At 51.0% G+C, this 16,045-nt stretch overlaps 1 protein-coding gene across 1 annotated transcript in view; it reads left to right on the top strand.

Moving 5' to 3' along the window:
• The first annotated feature begins 275 nt into the window (after positions 1–275).
• The window catches only part of LIMD1 (LIM domain containing 1), a 35,708-nt gene continuing 19,938 nt past the window's right edge, over positions 276–16,045 (top strand). The window contains exons 1-2 of the mRNA XM_027811043.2: positions 276–1,666; positions 12,106–12,207. Of these exons, the coding sequence (XP_027666844.2) occupies positions 511–1,666; positions 12,106–12,207 (1,258 nt within the window). The 5' untranslated portion in view covers positions 276–510. The remainder of the gene's footprint in view (positions 1,667–12,105; positions 12,208–16,045) is intronic.

Here is a 16,045-nt window from a genome sequence, read left to right as displayed (position 1 = left end):
TTTTCCCAACAGGTTGTTGTTTTGTGGGGGTGGGTTTTTTTGGGGGGGAGGGGGCTGTTTTTTCACCACGAGTGGGTGCGAGCTTTCGCAAGGGTTTTGCCCCGGGGTTTCGGGCCGCTGTGGCGGTTCCTCAGTGGCCCGTAGCGGGCGAGGGACGTGGGGAATAACACCCCTCCCCCACCCGGCCCGCCCGCCCCGCGCGCTCCTTGCGCGCCTTACGTCTTCGCCCCCACACGTGACCTCATCCCATCGCCCGCAGACGCCATCGCGTCGGACCGGTGACGGGCGGCCGCCACGCGCGGCGCGGCGGCGGGGGCGGGGCCGTGCCCCATCCCCGCCTCCTGGCCCCGCCCCCTCCCCCTGTCCCGCCCCCGTCGGGGACGGGCGCGGCGGGAGCGCGGCGGCGCGGCGGGACGGAGCGGCCGGCGGTGCCGGCAGTGGCCCGAGCCCGGCGGGGAGCAGCAGCGGCAGGAGCGGGACGGCGGGGGCCAGCCCGCCAAGCCGGGCGGGATGGATAAGTACGACGATCTGGGTCTGGAAGCCAGCAAGTTCATTGAAGACCTCAACATGTACGAGGCCTCCAAGGACGGTCTCTTTCGGGTGGACAAAGCTGCCGGCAACAACCCCGAGTTTGAGGAGACCAGGCGGGTCTTCGCCACCAAAATGGCCAAGATCCACCTTCAGCAGCAGCAGCAGCAGCAGCAGGAGGAGATGCTGATGGCCGCCCTGAACGGAGGGGCTGCCCTCGGCGCGCCCCGGCCCAGCCCGCCGGCGGCACGGGGAGCCAAGCCGCCCCCCGCCGCCGCCGAGGGGCCGCGCCTCAGGCCGTGCGACGGCGGGGAGCGCGCCGAGGCCCCGGGCGGCCAGGCTGGGCGCCGCGGCTGGGAAGCGGAGCCCGACAGGGCCCCCCGGGCGGGGGGCTCACGGCCCGGCGCCGGCCGCGGGGAGCAGCGGGCCGGCAGCCCCGGCGACCCCCGGGCCGGCCGCGGCGGGCAGGAGAACGGCGGCGAGGCCAGGCGGGGCGGCGGCGGCCGTGACCCGACGGCGGCCGGGCAGCGGTCCTCCTCCTTCTCGCACGCCCGGAGCCCCCCGGCGGGGCCGGAGGAGGGCGCCCCCGGCGCCCCGCCGCAGCACAGGTCCGCCTCCTTCTCGGCCCCCTCGGCGCAGCCCGCGCGCGGGTGTTCGGGCCCGGCCGAGCCCGGCGCCCCCGGGGCCGGCGGGGAGGGCAGCCAGCCCTGGTACCGGGGCGTCCCGCCGGCCTTCCCCCCGAGCTCCGCGCTCGCCACCCCCGGCGCGGACTGCCAGCACGCCGCCGCCTGCCCCGGCCCGGCCGGCCCCTTGGTGGCCCACGGTCACAACCACCGGCCCAACGGTGGCAGCGCGAGCCCCGAGCCGGGCTCCTCGCGCCTGGCCTCGCGCGGGCCGGCGGCTCCGGATGCGCCGCATGCCCCGCACGCTCCGCCGCCGCTCTTCCCGGAGGGTGCGAGCACCGTGCGGCCAGATGCTGGGCACCCGGAGGGCTCCGGCACGGCAAAGGTGAAGCTGCCCTGCCAGACCCTCCTCCCGCAGCCGGAGCAGGGGCCCTCGGTGGCCGAGCTGAAGCTGGAGGCGCTGACCCAGCGCCTGGAGCAGGAGATGGACGCTCGCCCAAAGGCCGATTACTTTGGTAAGGAGGCAGTCTGCCAGGCTGTGTGGAGAGGGTTCCTTGCGAAGGGTCGCTGCAGGGTTTGCACCTGCAGGGTTGTGTCCGCCCATACGCCCGCTTGGTTGTGCTTTTTCAGTTGCTGGCTGGCTTGTTATTTAACTTGCATTTATTGGGCGCGGGAGGTTCTTCCGCCTGCAATGCTTTTTTTCTTTAATCCTATGAAATTTTAAGGTGAAGGTAGTTTAACAGCTTTGTAGGGGGCAGCGCTGAGAAGAAGCTGGAGCAGTGTCTTTTGAAGTGCCCTTCGTTGCCTGCAGGGAGGCACCTAACTTTTCTTGACAGTACTTCTGGTTCTCTGTGTCTTAAAAGCACGCTGCCTGACCACGTGTGGGTAGGAAGGCAGCCGTCAGCGTGCAGAGGAGTCACGCCTGCGTACGCTGCGGGTGCAGAGAAGGGTACAGAGCTCAGGGGAGACTTGCTGGTACCCTCCATGGAGGTGGGCATGGCCGGGCATGCTTGTGGGGTCCCTCGAAGAGGAGTTGCTTGGGGATGAAAGGGGTGGTGGTTTCTCAGACTCTCCAGGATTTCCCCCCCCCACCCCCAGGGGCTGGTCCTCATCAGCTGTGAGAGGATCGGTGTATCCTGAAGGCAGCATGGGAGGTGGAAGGCACATTCCTCCCTAAATCTGGGGTCTGCAAGTAGTCCAGACCCAGAGGTTATTGCTGGTGCTTGACAGTGAAAAAGGACCGCTTACATGTGAGGATCTCCCAATAAGAATATTAAGTGTCCTGCTGGATTAAACTGATTTACTACTCCAGGATGGCAGAAGGTCAGGGGCAAATCAAGTGTTACCTTTCCCTACTGTGCCACTTTGCAATTTAATAGCGGGTGAGAGAGTTCAGCTTGTGGGAGAAGGAAACTTGAAGTTGCTGGGAAGGCTGAGAACTCCACAGTTAATTTAATGAATGACGGAGCAGGTCTAGCGTATGGCTTTTCCTCACGATTATAGACCCACTGTCACAGAAGTAGAAGCGGGGGCAGAATAAACTCCTCAGCCTGGTGCAGAGAACAGTTTGCATCTGAGGCTGCGCAGGTGCCATTGCACAGGGTCCTGTCTGGTGAGGTTGGGTGGCTCGGCGGTGGTCTGTGCACACAGGAGCAGCCATGGCTTTCACACCAGTCTTTGGGGACGCAGCTGGAGGGACCACTGAGTGCTCAGTTGCAAATTGCGTAACAAAATGTGTTTCTTGGCATCAGGCAGTGGCACTTGCCTGCAGAGGGCTGTGCTGGGATGTTTACCTTAATATCTGAGGCTGGATTCAGCCTTGTGGCAGGGCAGATGTGTTTTTCTTCTGTCACAGAAAAGTGATGTGTTGAGTTGCTGTACTTGGAGCGTTTTGGCCTGGAAACATGTTTTGGTGCTTTCTGTCCCACGCGGGCAGCATGTGGTTTGAATGAGCTCAGGGAGCCTTGTCTCAGGGGCGAGGGGGGCCTTAGTGCCGTGACAAGGAGCACCATGGTAACAAAGATGGAGTTGTGACAACAGTCTCCTGGGAGGTGGTGCTCAAAAGTGGGAGTATTTTGCTGGAGGTGGCATTCAGCTCCACTGGAGACATGTCGGAGGTCTCTTCAACAGACCCCACTGCATGCGTCTTCTCCTCATGATGCAAGTAAATCATGATCATACCTTGCCCAAAATGCGCATGGGGATGGGATGAGAAAGCCGAAGGACCTAGTAGGTGGTCAGATTTTTGCAGTTTTGTCACAAAATGAGGGGTAGCGCCAGGGGGAAGCTTTCATCCTGTGAAAAATTGGTAGTGAAGCAGGAGTAATTCTGGCAGCACAGAGTCCTGCTGGTCAGGCGGCCGAGTTATTGGTGAGCCCCAGGGAGGGAGGAGGGATGGAGGCTGTCTGATCCCTGGTGTGGTTGTGGTCTTTTGACATCCTCCCGACAGGAGGTTTTACACCAGGATGTAGTGTCTTAGAAATTCGGGAAGGAGGAGAGGGAGAGGGAAAAATGAAATGATGTAGTACTCACGGCAGAGGAAGAAGGAAAGTTTTGTGGAGCCTGAACTCTGGGGGGGAAGGCTCAGCAGATCTGCCCTGTGGAGGAGCAGGACGGGGCAAGTACCAAGGGCAAGTACCAAGGTATTTTAATTCTGGGCCTCCTCCCCCTTGTTTTCTCACTTTTGTTTTCGTTTTTTCGCAATTACCTTACTTCCTTTGGAGGAACAAAAAACCTAGCAGATCATCTGATTCTATCTTTGCTATGCCCTACCCTCAAGCTAGCAAACTTTAGGATGGAAAACAAATTATTTTATGCAGTAGTGATAAAAATGATCAACAGTTTGTTTTGTTGCAGACTTTTCCCCAGCAAAGGGAAGTCTAATGCAGCAGCTTTACAGTACATCTGAGCCAGGAAACGAAACCAGGACTGAAGTGCAAATGACCAAATTGCTTTATCTAAAATACTTTCATCTCTCTTAATTTTGAGTGCTGCTTTTGTAACAGGGGGATTATTTTTTTTTAAGACAGGTCTGTCCATCTTGGTAACATACAGTCCTTCAGTCTGGACCAGATACCTATCATGAACTTTTAATTCTGATCACAGTAAAGGAGCTGCTTTTTACTTTACTTTGTGACAATGAGTGTTTGTAAATGAAAGACCGGGAAAGGGTAAGCTTGGGGCTAGGTGCAAAATAGGTAGGCTGCTCTGCTGAGGAGTAACAGGCTGGTTCTCGTTATCTGTCAGCACTAGCTTGCTGTACAAAATACTTCTGTCTGCTCAGAGTATGTGTAAGTGAAAGGAAAGAAGCAAACAAAGCCAAGAATTATTATTTTTATTAATAGCGGCCTATGTGTGAGCAGCATGAGCCACACGTGTCTCTGGAAGAATTTGGGTTATCCAAGAGTGCTTTTGAAGCGCTGACTTGATTTATGTGGGCTGTCGAGGAGGAAGTAGGGAGTCTCAGGTATCACCCAGGTCTTAAACTTGGGGAGGGAAATCCTGAAATTGCTCCTGGAGAGGCTGGTTCCCACGCAGCAGAGAAGGGGCCCCATGTCCCTGCGTGGTGTCGCTGAAAGCCAGCTTAGGTCGTATTCACGTTTTTGGTGTACTGTTTCCAGGGAACACCCAGGAGTGAGGTGCCTGAATCCCACTGATCTTCTGTGGTGTTCCTTTGGATGCACCAGCCTTCATTTCCACTTGGCAAACAGGAATTTTAACTAAACAGGAGGGAATGGGGGAGTTGCAACTGCTCCGCCAGCACCACCCAGTGCAAGGCAGGTGGGTTAGGTGAGGCACCACCATCCCAAGGACTGGTGCTGGGTGAGTTTTCAGGTGAGAGCCAGGCAGGTGCACAAGCAAAGCGAGCATCTGCCTGCACTGTCTGAAAGTGACTTGGTAGGGGAGAGGCCTGGCTGAGAGGTGCCAGGGTCTGCAGCGAGGTTTTACCGTTTGTTTTAGCAGTGCCTGTGGTACCACACCGTTCCTTGGTCTGCAAGCGCAGGTGGATGCTTTTAGAGGTGTAACATGTAGCATCGTGGTTTCACCAGGGCTTATTTCATATAGCTAGATGGAAATCTCTTTCTGATGAAGACCATCTACACCCTTACCAAGATCTTTTTCTAAAACAATTTTTATAAATAGTTTTCTAGTTATAAGTATTTTTTAGGTGTTGCATTTTGGCTTCCTTATTATTTTAAGCAGAGCTGATAAGCTACAGGTATTTTAGGAGCGCGCCAGGTGTCTCGTTATGCAGCAAAATACTGGGATGCTTCCCAGCAGTCAGGCAGAGAAGATTTCACAGCGAAGTCTGCAGATTTCTTTTCCCCGTGGCAGAAACAGAGGAGTAACCAAATGGCTGAACCCTGTGAAGACCTGGAACCCCAGCGCCTCTGAATCGGTGTCACCAGCTTGGAGGCCAGCAGTGCTGTTCCAAAGTCTTGTGCCTAGTGAAAACACTAATGTTTTACCACTGCCAAAACCACAATTTGTTTAACTTCAAGCCTGTACACATGTGCAGACTTTACCAAACCTTGCTGGTGCACCAGGATGCTTTGGTGGCAACAAGGGTAATTCCAGGGCTGCCAAGTGGAGAATTTCTGGTTAAAATGAAAGTTTTTCTGAGGTTTGTTTTGTACGTGCTTGATGGTAATGGTGTGGTTTCCACTGGGAATGAGTGCAGGCATCCCCCACTGCCTGTCCCCGGGAGAACACCACAGCTGGAAGGAGATGCCAGCCTGTAGCAGAGAGGAGGGAGAGGTGGCAGGGCAAGGTGGGTCCTGGTGGAATGAGAAAAGCTGGAAAGATTGTGGCATGTGGACTAGTGGGTGTGTGCAGATTGCAAAGCTTATCTCACTGCAAGGAACGAAGCAAGTAAGTATGTGTCAGGGATATGGCTCTTCAAGATTACAGCAGTATGCACTTCTCCTCCCTTCCTCTTGGGAGCTCAGCTGGGTTTGCAAGCTAAGGACAAATCTACAAAAAGGAAAAAAAATGGAAGGAGTTGAGGCAAAGTAGCAATAGGCCTTTCAGCCAGGATACTGTGGCAGGGGAGACTGAAAGGAATAAGGAGCCTCATTCATGTGGCACTGGAGTTAACATAGTGTCTGACATTGCTATAGGGTACTTAAAATGTCACTGGTGTGAGTTTGATGGCATTTTTGTACGTTGCTGGCAGTGTGTATGTGACTGTCTACAGCAAAGTCAGAGGTCAAGAATGTGGCATGCAAAAACAGTACAGAAAAATTGCATTTACCTGCTTTGTGGTTCTTTGGGCAGGGAGTACCTGTACGTCTTTGCTACCATTGAGTGATGACCCAGTTGCCCAGTGGTGAATGGGACCAAACTGCCAGGTTTTCAAGCACTGGATCCCACATGGGCCTCCGTATCTCCTTGAAATCAGCTGTCTGGCAAGAGTGATTGCGCAGTATTGGATAACGGCACAGTGAGGCACACAATGTGTCTGATTTAGTTTGATGGAGAAGTGGCTTGGTTAAGGTGAGCCGCAGGGAGACGGCATCAGGTTCTGGAGGAGGTCTGAGGTAAAATGTGAAGAACTGAGCGTCTCATTAGGTATGACAGGATGAAATCTTTTCTCAGTGGTCAGTCTTTGAAAAATGTGTGTGCAGGTGGAGTGCTTGATTCTCCTGCAATGAATAGGTGGGTTGGAAATGCCGAAGCTGTACCTTCACGAGGCATGTGCCAGCTTTCCCCTTACCTTGTTCCCCTTTCCTGCCCTGACGGGGAGGGCCCTCGTGAAGGTTCCACTTCTGCCAAGAGGCATCAGGGTCTGCTTCTGAATTAACCACCTGCGTGTCTGGGCAGATAGGAAAGATGATACCGGATTCTTTACACGCAAAGGCTCTGGGCGTTTATTCCAAATGCAGCTGGGGGTTCTTCAGCATAAATTCAGACTCCTGTAAGGAAAGGGCAAAAAAAAGAGTTGTGTGTTGTAGAAGGGTCAAGCTGATTGTGGAAATGTGGCTTGCATGGGAGTAAGTGGAAGGGTGGGACAGACTTACTCTTCCAAGTGTTGTTTCTGGATTAGCTGTACATGCAGACCCGTGCCACATGCAGAATCATCCTGCTGCTGTACTCTTATCTGGGACCAGATTGGCATGGAAATCTCACCACTGAAGCAACACACCATCACATTTGGCTCTCCAAAATTAAGTGACAGGCATAGCAAACCCAACCATGAGCACGTGTAGGAAAGCTTGGCTGTCCTGGATGTTGAGAAGGGGGATGCTGCTGGAAAACCCACAACTTTGTAGATAGATGATGTCTGGCACGTGGAAATAAACCATACCGACCAGTCCCAGAAAATGCTGCTGTTTAGCATGGTTTGCCTTGAATTTTTAGCAAGTGGGATATAGCAAATAACGGAGCCTCCTTCTGGTGAGCGTGAAACAGCAACACTTAGAGGAAAAAATGTCTCTAAAGGCTTTGAGTCCAGCAGTGAATGGAAATAAACTTGTTGAACTTTAAGGGTGGGATTGGCATTTCAGACCGAGCACCAGGTTCGCTTTCATTTCTGACAGCCCATGAGGTCTGCATTGGACCTGTTTGATCTTGTGAGCTGAGGCTGTTCCCAGTGGCAGCCCACCTCCCGGTTTGCAGTGCCGAGATGGAGTACGGTGAGCGCCGGGAAGTGCCTTACAGGGCATGTTGTCCGTCCCAGCTCTGCCCCAAAGGTCCCTTTGTTCAGGCGCTCAGCTGCAGTGCAGGCGGTTGTTCGCCACATGATGCGAAAGGGAACAGAGATTTCTTTGTTGTCCGGAGCCCGGCTGCCCTGCCGGCAGAAATTGAGCCGAAATCAGCAATTTCCATCCCTTTCGCTTTCCAAATCTGGCTACCATTCTGCCGCTGCGCTTGAGCATGGATTTACCGGTGCTGTGCATGTGTGGTGCTTCAGGCTTGTCAGCCTTTTCTTTCTCTTTAATAATGCCTTAATAACATTGTCTGAAGTTAAAAGCCATAATTTCAGGGGGGATGTCTGCTCCAGTCGGCGCTTGCATAAGCGCTTGTTACTTCCAGCAAAGTAACCTGAGTGCAGAAATTGGGCATCTTGCTGAGCCGTGGCTACTCGGCATCCCCCTGCTTCGAGCTGAGGACAGAAGTTTTTGCTAAAAGCAGCTCTATGCCAAGAAAATTACGCAGAACCGCTGACTAGTGTCAGCGGCATGTGGAGCTGGACTGATGCTGCTGACATTTTAACTCTGTGTCCTGGGTAGCGGAAAGCACGCTCAGCACTGTTTCGGGAAATAGTTGCTGGAGCTGGCATGGAGCAGGGTGCAGAGTCTGGTTTGCAGCAGGATGGGGTTGGATGTGGCTCATGCTGTGCTGCCTTCCATCAGGCTGGCTTTGCACATGTGTTGCCTAGCTCAGTGACTGGCCACTCTCAGCAACAGGTACTGGTTTTTCCTTGCACAGTCTAAGCCGAAAGAACAGGATCATTGTGGCAGCAGGGAATGAAGGGGGAGGGGGGGGGGGGAAGTAGAAAGGAAAAAGTCAATAAAACCCACCTTTTTTTCCCCTTTCAGGCCAGGTGTGTTGGGAGTCAGAGGTGAAGGCTCAAGTATGTTGCTTAAAATACTTCATCATACTATATTTGGAAGAAGCAAAGACTTATTTCTAGAATAATTCCAATTGCTACTGAGATTTAATTGGCTTTCCAGTAAGATTTAGCAGATACAAGTGAAAACGTAAACTATACATAGATTTGCTGTAGTGCCATTTTTCAGTTGTCAGCCTTGCCACAGCTATAAATATTTATAGCTTGACTGCTTATTACATAGTTGGGTAATTTAGCACATTATAGTTTTTGCAGACAACATTGTCGATTTATTTTAAAAGCCCTTTCATTCCGTGACTTAAGTTTTCATGTTTTGAGGGCCTAAATATTTAAAGAAGTGGATATAGAAGGGTTAATCACGATGAAATGGAGCACCTACTGAAAGCAAGGAGGAAGGATGATGGGGGTGGTCGAGGGGCAGGAGATGGAAGAAAATTTGGGTAAGGATGCAGGAGCCCAGGCAGCTCCTGCAGGACCTGGCTGGACTGTCACCTGTCCCGTTGGGGGAAACACAGGGGCAGTGCCTATGCTCCGGAGCCTAAATGGGATCGACTGGAGGCAGCAGAGGCAGTTTCTGCCCTCCATGGGGTTTGCATTAGGGTATTTTATAGCAGCTTCGGGTTCCTGCCAGCATCTTTACCGTGCACTGTGTGTGCAGTCAGCTGCTGTGCCTTCTGCCTCCCGCTTCTTCTTGCTGCTCATCCATATTCAGTGTCACCTGGCTGCTTTCTGGAAAGGAGGAAATCAGAGCACGCTGGTGAATTTTTTCTGGAGCAGCCACTCATTGGCACGGGGAAGGGGAAAATGCAGCGCTTGCAGTGCAATAAATACCTTGGTTATCTGGAAAGCCTGGTGGATGTTGTGGAAAGGTTTCGACCAGCAAAATTGGCAGGTTTTGCGCTCTCAAAACTTTCTGCTTGGCACTGTTGTTCAAATTGGAATTTTGTGAGGTGGCTGTTAGCTCTTGTGTCAGATGATTGTGCAGCACCTCAGGCTGCCGCTGAATGTGCTCATTCCTGGGAGAACATATCTATTTGAAAAGCTGAATTTTCTTATCTTCGTCTTTTCTTTTTTGCTTTGTAACGCTTGCATGATTAATCTTTTGCTTTCTTAAATGTTTCTTTCAGTAAATGAGATAAATCTGCTTTGTTCAAAAAGAACCAGCAAGTTTTGCTAACTTGGTGCCAGTCTGCGTGCTGAAGTGGGCCCGTGGCCAAGCTAGCATTTCAGCTCGGGTCAAATTTGGACAAAGCAGAGTAACTAATTATTGTCTGCAGCCTTGTCTCCAGGTTTGTGTCAGTGTGAACTCCGGCTGTGAGTGCAGCGGGGCTTGGAGCAGTGCTAGGGCAGCTTTCAGTATGCTGGTTGAATGCACAGGGGCAGCTGCAGTACCGAGCGCCAGGTCTGCTCTGGGAAAATGGAAGTATCTGCTTTTCAGCAGCCGTGTGTGAGCTGCTGCGAAGGGGTCCTGAGCGTTTTTATCCCCGTAGTGTGAAAACTGGCAGCTGCAGCTATCAGCTGCAGGAGGGAGTTGTCAACCACCCTGGGAGTGCCAGTGTGGTGCTGCTGGAGTTGGGAGTTAGTTTTCAGCACTGTCGTAAGTGCATCGTGTTTCTTCCCAACTTTCACCAGACCGTTCCAATTACTGTGGAGCTTGCGGTGTCCCAAAAGAAGTGAAGTTTTGTTAACCGCAGCATGACTAAGGATCTCCAGCAGGATGATACTGTCCCTCTTCTTGGCCCAGTAGGAACGAGACGTGACTGACAGTCCCTGCCCCAGGGAGTTTAAGAACCAGTGTAAATGGGACTGAGCAGCAGTGGAAGGATAGACCTGGAGATGAAGTTACATCTGCAGGGTCCTATCAAACCAGAGGCAGAAGCACATCATCTGTTTGTCCTTCACACTGTCTGTCCTGGGTAGAACTGTGTTTATTTGCTTAAACAGGGCTTAAACTTGCTTGTTTCGAGGTAGTTGAAGGGTGATGCTGCTTTAAAACCAGTCTGTGGCAATCACAGTGTAATGCCTGAAGTAAGTGAACTGGTTTGATGTGTCATTTTCCTTGGACAAGGACTTTCTCCTCCGCAGCCACTAATAGTGGCTTTGGGTGGCCTTGCTGCATTTCTCCCTGCAAGGTGGAGGGAGCAGGTCCTGCTAGCAGATGCTGACAAGGGTGTGAAACTCAGTAAAATAGTTTTAGATGAAAATGTGAGACTCGAGAGGCCCTAGGTCAACGCCCTTTGTGAACCTGCAGTGCTAAAATCTTCTCCCTGCACTTCTTCACCCGCACCACGGCGCATCTGCCCCATCGCCACGATTCCCATCCCCCATCAGGCAGGTCTGTTCCTGGAGGGTCCCAGAGCAGAGGCTTCCTTGTGAGGTGGAAGTCCTCACCCTTTGCTCTCTGTCTGGCTTGGGGTTTGGGCTGGAGCCCCACACTGGGGTGGGCGCTGGTGGAAATGAGCTTGGCTGTGCCAGCAAGAGAGTGAGCTGAAGAGCTAAACGTGATCATGTCCCTCCTCTGGAGCTGACCCTGCTGTTTAGGTGATGGTGCTGATGGAAAAGCCTGGCTGTGAGGAGCAGCTTGGACTTGCACTTGGGACAGCTTATAGCCAGAAGCTGGCTGTATGTGCTTTCCCTGGCTCTCCTTTGCCCCGAGGGCTGCCTGAGTATCAGCCCCCCTCGGCTGTTGCCACCAGTGGGTGTCCTCTCCTTAAAACTGACTTTTTTCTTGCCTTGTCCTGCAAGAGGCCAGAGGAACATCTGGGCGGGATATGTAGTCAGTACGTAGTGCCTACACTGGGTCTGTGTTCAGATGTGACTGACAGAGGGGAGGGAGGGAGGTGTCAGGTAGTCCAGCTCTGTTTTGGTGGGAAATCCTTAGGGCCTTCAGCAGATGCGACCAGGGTCTGAAATCAATACACTTAAAGGGGCTAAGTGAAGAGGTGTGTTTTCCTCACGCTGGTTGCAACCAACAAGCTTATTTTATGCAATACATAGCAGAAACTGTCGGTCTGTGAACAGCCCTGAGTATCACTTACTACCACCCCAGCTTTTGGGAGGGTCCTTAAAAGTGGTTTTAAATGTATATAAAGGTTTTGGGGAAGGACGGAGATGTCGCTGTAGCCAGACAGGGCTGTTCTTGTGCAGTTTACTTGTTTGCAAAAGGCTTTTGCTGTGGCGGTCTGATGACCATCCTGACTGCTCTTAATAGCATCTCTTAGGGTGGGTGACGCCGATGTTGTGTACATCTTATGGCTTTGGTGAACTGCTGGGTCCTAAGCTGCTGAGTAATGCTGAATTACAGGTGTGGTCACCTGGCCAGTGACCCCAGCTGCCTCACTGAGTCCCGCTTCTGACTTCTTGTCTCCCTCTCTCTTCCAGGCACCTGTGTGAAATGCAGCAAGGGGGTGTATGGAGCAAACCAGGCTTGTCAGGCCATGGGCAACCTCTACCACGACGGCTGCTTCACCTGCGGAGCCTGCAGTGAGTACCCCGGTGTGGGCCCCTGGGGCACTCTTTGGGCTCAACATTTTTCTGGTGTAAAGGGGAAAAGAAAGGAGGTGGTTATTGAATTATCTGCCGGCTGGAGTCTGCTGCAGCTGTATGTCTTGATGGTGGTGGTTTCTGTTTGTTTTTTAAAGGATTCTTGCAAGGCATGTAGAAAAGATATTTTGGATTGTGCTGGCCGTGGTAAGGGGGGTGGCTGTTTTCATTCCTCTGCCTCACAGTTACAGCCACATTTTCTTGCTTGTAAGAGTATTTTTTCAAAGTGGCAGTGAATATGCCTTAGTTAGCACGTGGATGTTTGTTGTTTGTCATGGCAAACTGTACAGCCATCCTGGTCTTTCAGTCTGCAGACCCCAGGGAGAGCTGCCGGGCCGGTGCCATGCCGTGAGTGCAGGCAGGGCGCAGGTGCCAGCAGTGGGCTCTGCGAGTGCCAGAGACACCTTTATAGGTGGAACTGCTGCGCAGTCGATCCAGTGATGGTGTTTTCTTCGTGTGCATTACTTTTACTCTAAAATCATTTTGCCTTTCTGAGGGACCTGCAGTCAAGGCGTCAAATGATGATGAGAACGACTCAGGTTACACATCTTGCTTGTTCTTTCTTCGGAGGAATGAAGCTGTGCCCAGAGACCGGGGGACATGTCTCTGCCAGCTTGCTCGCTGGTTATTGCAGGGAGGGAGCTGGTTATTATGCCAGAGGTATCAGGCTGGGAGCAGTGATGATGACCCTCTGTGGAATCTGCCTGAGAAGCAGGGTAAATAGTTCCAGCTGGCCCCACTGACCTCTTTGCCACTTGTCAGACCGACATCTAAAGTTTGCTGGAGCGTACAGCACGCTGCAGTGTATGGATCCTCCTAAGCAGCTTTTCAAAGACGTCTGTGATGGAACTGGGGTGAGGAACAGCACGCTTGATTTCAAATCACAGCTGTGATTGTAAGACAGTGGTTTTCCTGGTTTGTTATGTTTAACTCTAGGGCTAATAGCATATTTTAAGAAACATAGCTGTATATGTGGTAGCAGAAAAAAAATATCCATCTGATGCTTTTGTATACATGAGTTTGGTTTTCCCAGATGAGTCTTAGGGGTTTTCTCCTGCATTGTATTTAGAGTTGTAAACTCATCAGGACTGCATGTGTTTTATTTGGAGCTGTAAAGTGGGAGTAAATATAGAAAGATGTGTATACTTTTTAATAATAGCTGAACCTTGAACTGTGCTCATTTCCCAGCTGTCCAACACCAGCTGCCTTGCCTCACCTATGTTTTCAGTAGAGCATTTCACTGGTGACTGACCAAAGGCGGGAAAACTGAAAAGAAAAAGTGGTGTTTGCACATAGCGGCAGCTCCCTAAAGGCTCAGAAGTCAACAACTTGCTCTTTTGTCCTCTCTTGTAAATTAACTTGAAATCTTCTGTAGAGTGGATTCGTGGCTGCAGCCAGGGCTTTGCTTCAGAGACCTCTCAACCTCTGTGGCCAGGCAGTCTCTGAGCTGCCCTTTCACACAAAGTTCCTGTTAAAAATAATCCAGCACTACGTTCGAGCTGTCTTGAATTTCTAAAATTACTACCACGCAACTGGTGCTTTAGAAAGAAACACTTTCAATCCTCCTTTTAGAACAGATTTTACCTTCTTTATTTGGAGACCAGCGCGAGAGGTACTTGCAGTTGCAGAGGTACCAGTGGTTACTTCCATTTATGTTTGTTTGTGTTTGTGTTTGGTTAAAAAATAGCTTAATCCCATTTCTAATGGGGTGGGTTTGTGAAGGCTCAACACTGTTCGCTATTTGCTGCTTATTCTAAAAGGAAGCCCTTTCCAAAGACTTCCAGTGCAAGACAAAAAGGTGTGGGTGTCAGGTGACTTAGATGGATGGAAAGAAGCTAACTTTAGCAAAGTGAAGTCAATTTTTGCTCTTACCCTGGCTGTAGCTGATAAATATGCTGAGGAGATGTGCTGGGGCAACGGGTTTCAAATAGGAAGTAAGGAAAAAAAAATCTAGGGAAAATGGTAGGGGAAAAAAAAAACCAAAAGGATGGGGAGCAATAATAATATTTTCCTGAGTAGAAAATACTGTATTTCCATACAAGATAAAAAAGGGGAATGCAAGTCATGGGAGCGTAATCAAAAGCCTAATTCTACAATTCTACTATCATGTATAAGGAATGTAATTCTACATTCATGTAAGGAATGCTCTGAGGGAATGTTGGAGTTAAGCTCAGGAAGCCAAGAACGTATTGTGGAAGAAAACAGGGTTCCATCCTTAAATCACAAGTATTTGGTAAAAGTCTGAAAAAGGCTGAGAATGGGAAATAGGAGAGTAGTGACTCATGAAGGCTCAAGTTGTTCCCGTTGGGGCAGCGGCCGCACTAAGGTGGAAGGTGGACGCAGCAGTGGGCGGCAGGGTGACGCGGATGGACGGAGAGGAGGGTGTGTGGTGGCATGGGATTCCCAGCACTGGGAGGAGGGTAGTGCTGGAGGGGGGCCCTTGCAGCAGCGGTGTTTCCCTCTTGTGCACGCAGCTCTATGAGTGGCAAGGCTCACAAGAAACCCTCCAGTCCGAGGGGTGTTTCCTGCACGGACTGCCCCTGCAGTCTCTTGCTGCAGGGCTTTGCTGCCTGGCCTGTTGTGCTGTAAAGGGGAAGATGGGCTGACTTTCTGATTCATCAAAGCCTCTTCGTGTTGCGGCTGTTTAACTGGTGCTTGGGGTGGCACACAGCATCCTGCCCTGCGCTCAGGGAGCAAGTGTACCCGAGGGGAATCCCTCTTTTCAAAGACCGAGGTGGTTTCCCAGTCCCCCAGCTGCTGCGGGGATGAAGGGCACACAGCCCTGTTGTTCACCCAGAGAGGGCTGCCGGCTTTCTGTCATCTGTGCCACTGCAGTAAATGTGAGGAGACCATTTTATCTGCTAGGAAACAAAATATTTGTCCGGATGGTGTTGTCTATCTAGCTGCAAAGCACATCTTGAGCAGCCTATATGGAAACTCTGGTTTCCAGCTGAAACACAGTGCTTTTGAGGTCAAGTGGAGTTCATCTTGGACACCATCCAGTGCAAATTTGTCTTTGAGAAGTCAAGGTTGCTCATGATTTCAATCCTAAAATTTCTGCTCTGGTGGAACACTGAATATCTCCAGTCCAATAAATAAAATACAGAAAATTACCTATTAAGGTAAAGCATATTGTGCTCCAGATATTTATATCTGCTGTCCTGCTGTTCTCCTTTTAGGGGGGATTTCTAATTTTGCTTATAGTTGAATTTGTGTCCAAATGTGCGTTGGCTTCCTGATACAGAAAACAGGGTCTGAGGAGGAGGGGTGTGTGATACCTCGTAGTGCCAAATTTCCTACACCCTTGTTTCCCAATACCACATATGTTCAGAGATAAATGATAAAGCAGTTTGTTGAGCAGAGCTACACATACATTACAGGGTTCAGTTGTCAGGAAAAAAAATGTACTGTTTTATCTGAGCCACTGGCATGTAATGCAGAAAATTTGGCTTAGAGGTCAAAACAACAGATTTAGAATTATTACTTTGGCATAAATTTCTCATTTGTCTTCATGTTTGTTACAGGGCAGAGGCACAAACAAGACAGCTTTTTGCAGAGAGAGAGGAAAAAACTTCAGGCTCCTTCTGTAGGATTAGTAATAAATTATATTTGCTTTACAGGAGGGCCATGAAAGTAGGTTAAAAAAAAAAAAAAGTCATCCTCGAAACTCATACAGCTATTTCCTGCAAGCTGAAGGTGTCTGTTTCAGTCTTGTTTGTTTTTTTTTAAACTTTGTTGGACAAACAGTTATAATAATGGTTTGTTACATATTAACCAT

The sequence above is a fragment of the Falco cherrug genome, chromosome 4 (assembly GCF_023634085.1).
Source record: "Falco cherrug isolate bFalChe1 chromosome 4, bFalChe1.pri, whole genome shotgun sequence".
NCBI lineage: Eukaryota > Metazoa > Chordata > Aves > Falconiformes > Falconidae > Falco > Falco cherrug.
This window is presented reverse-complemented; position numbering and strand designations above follow the sequence as displayed.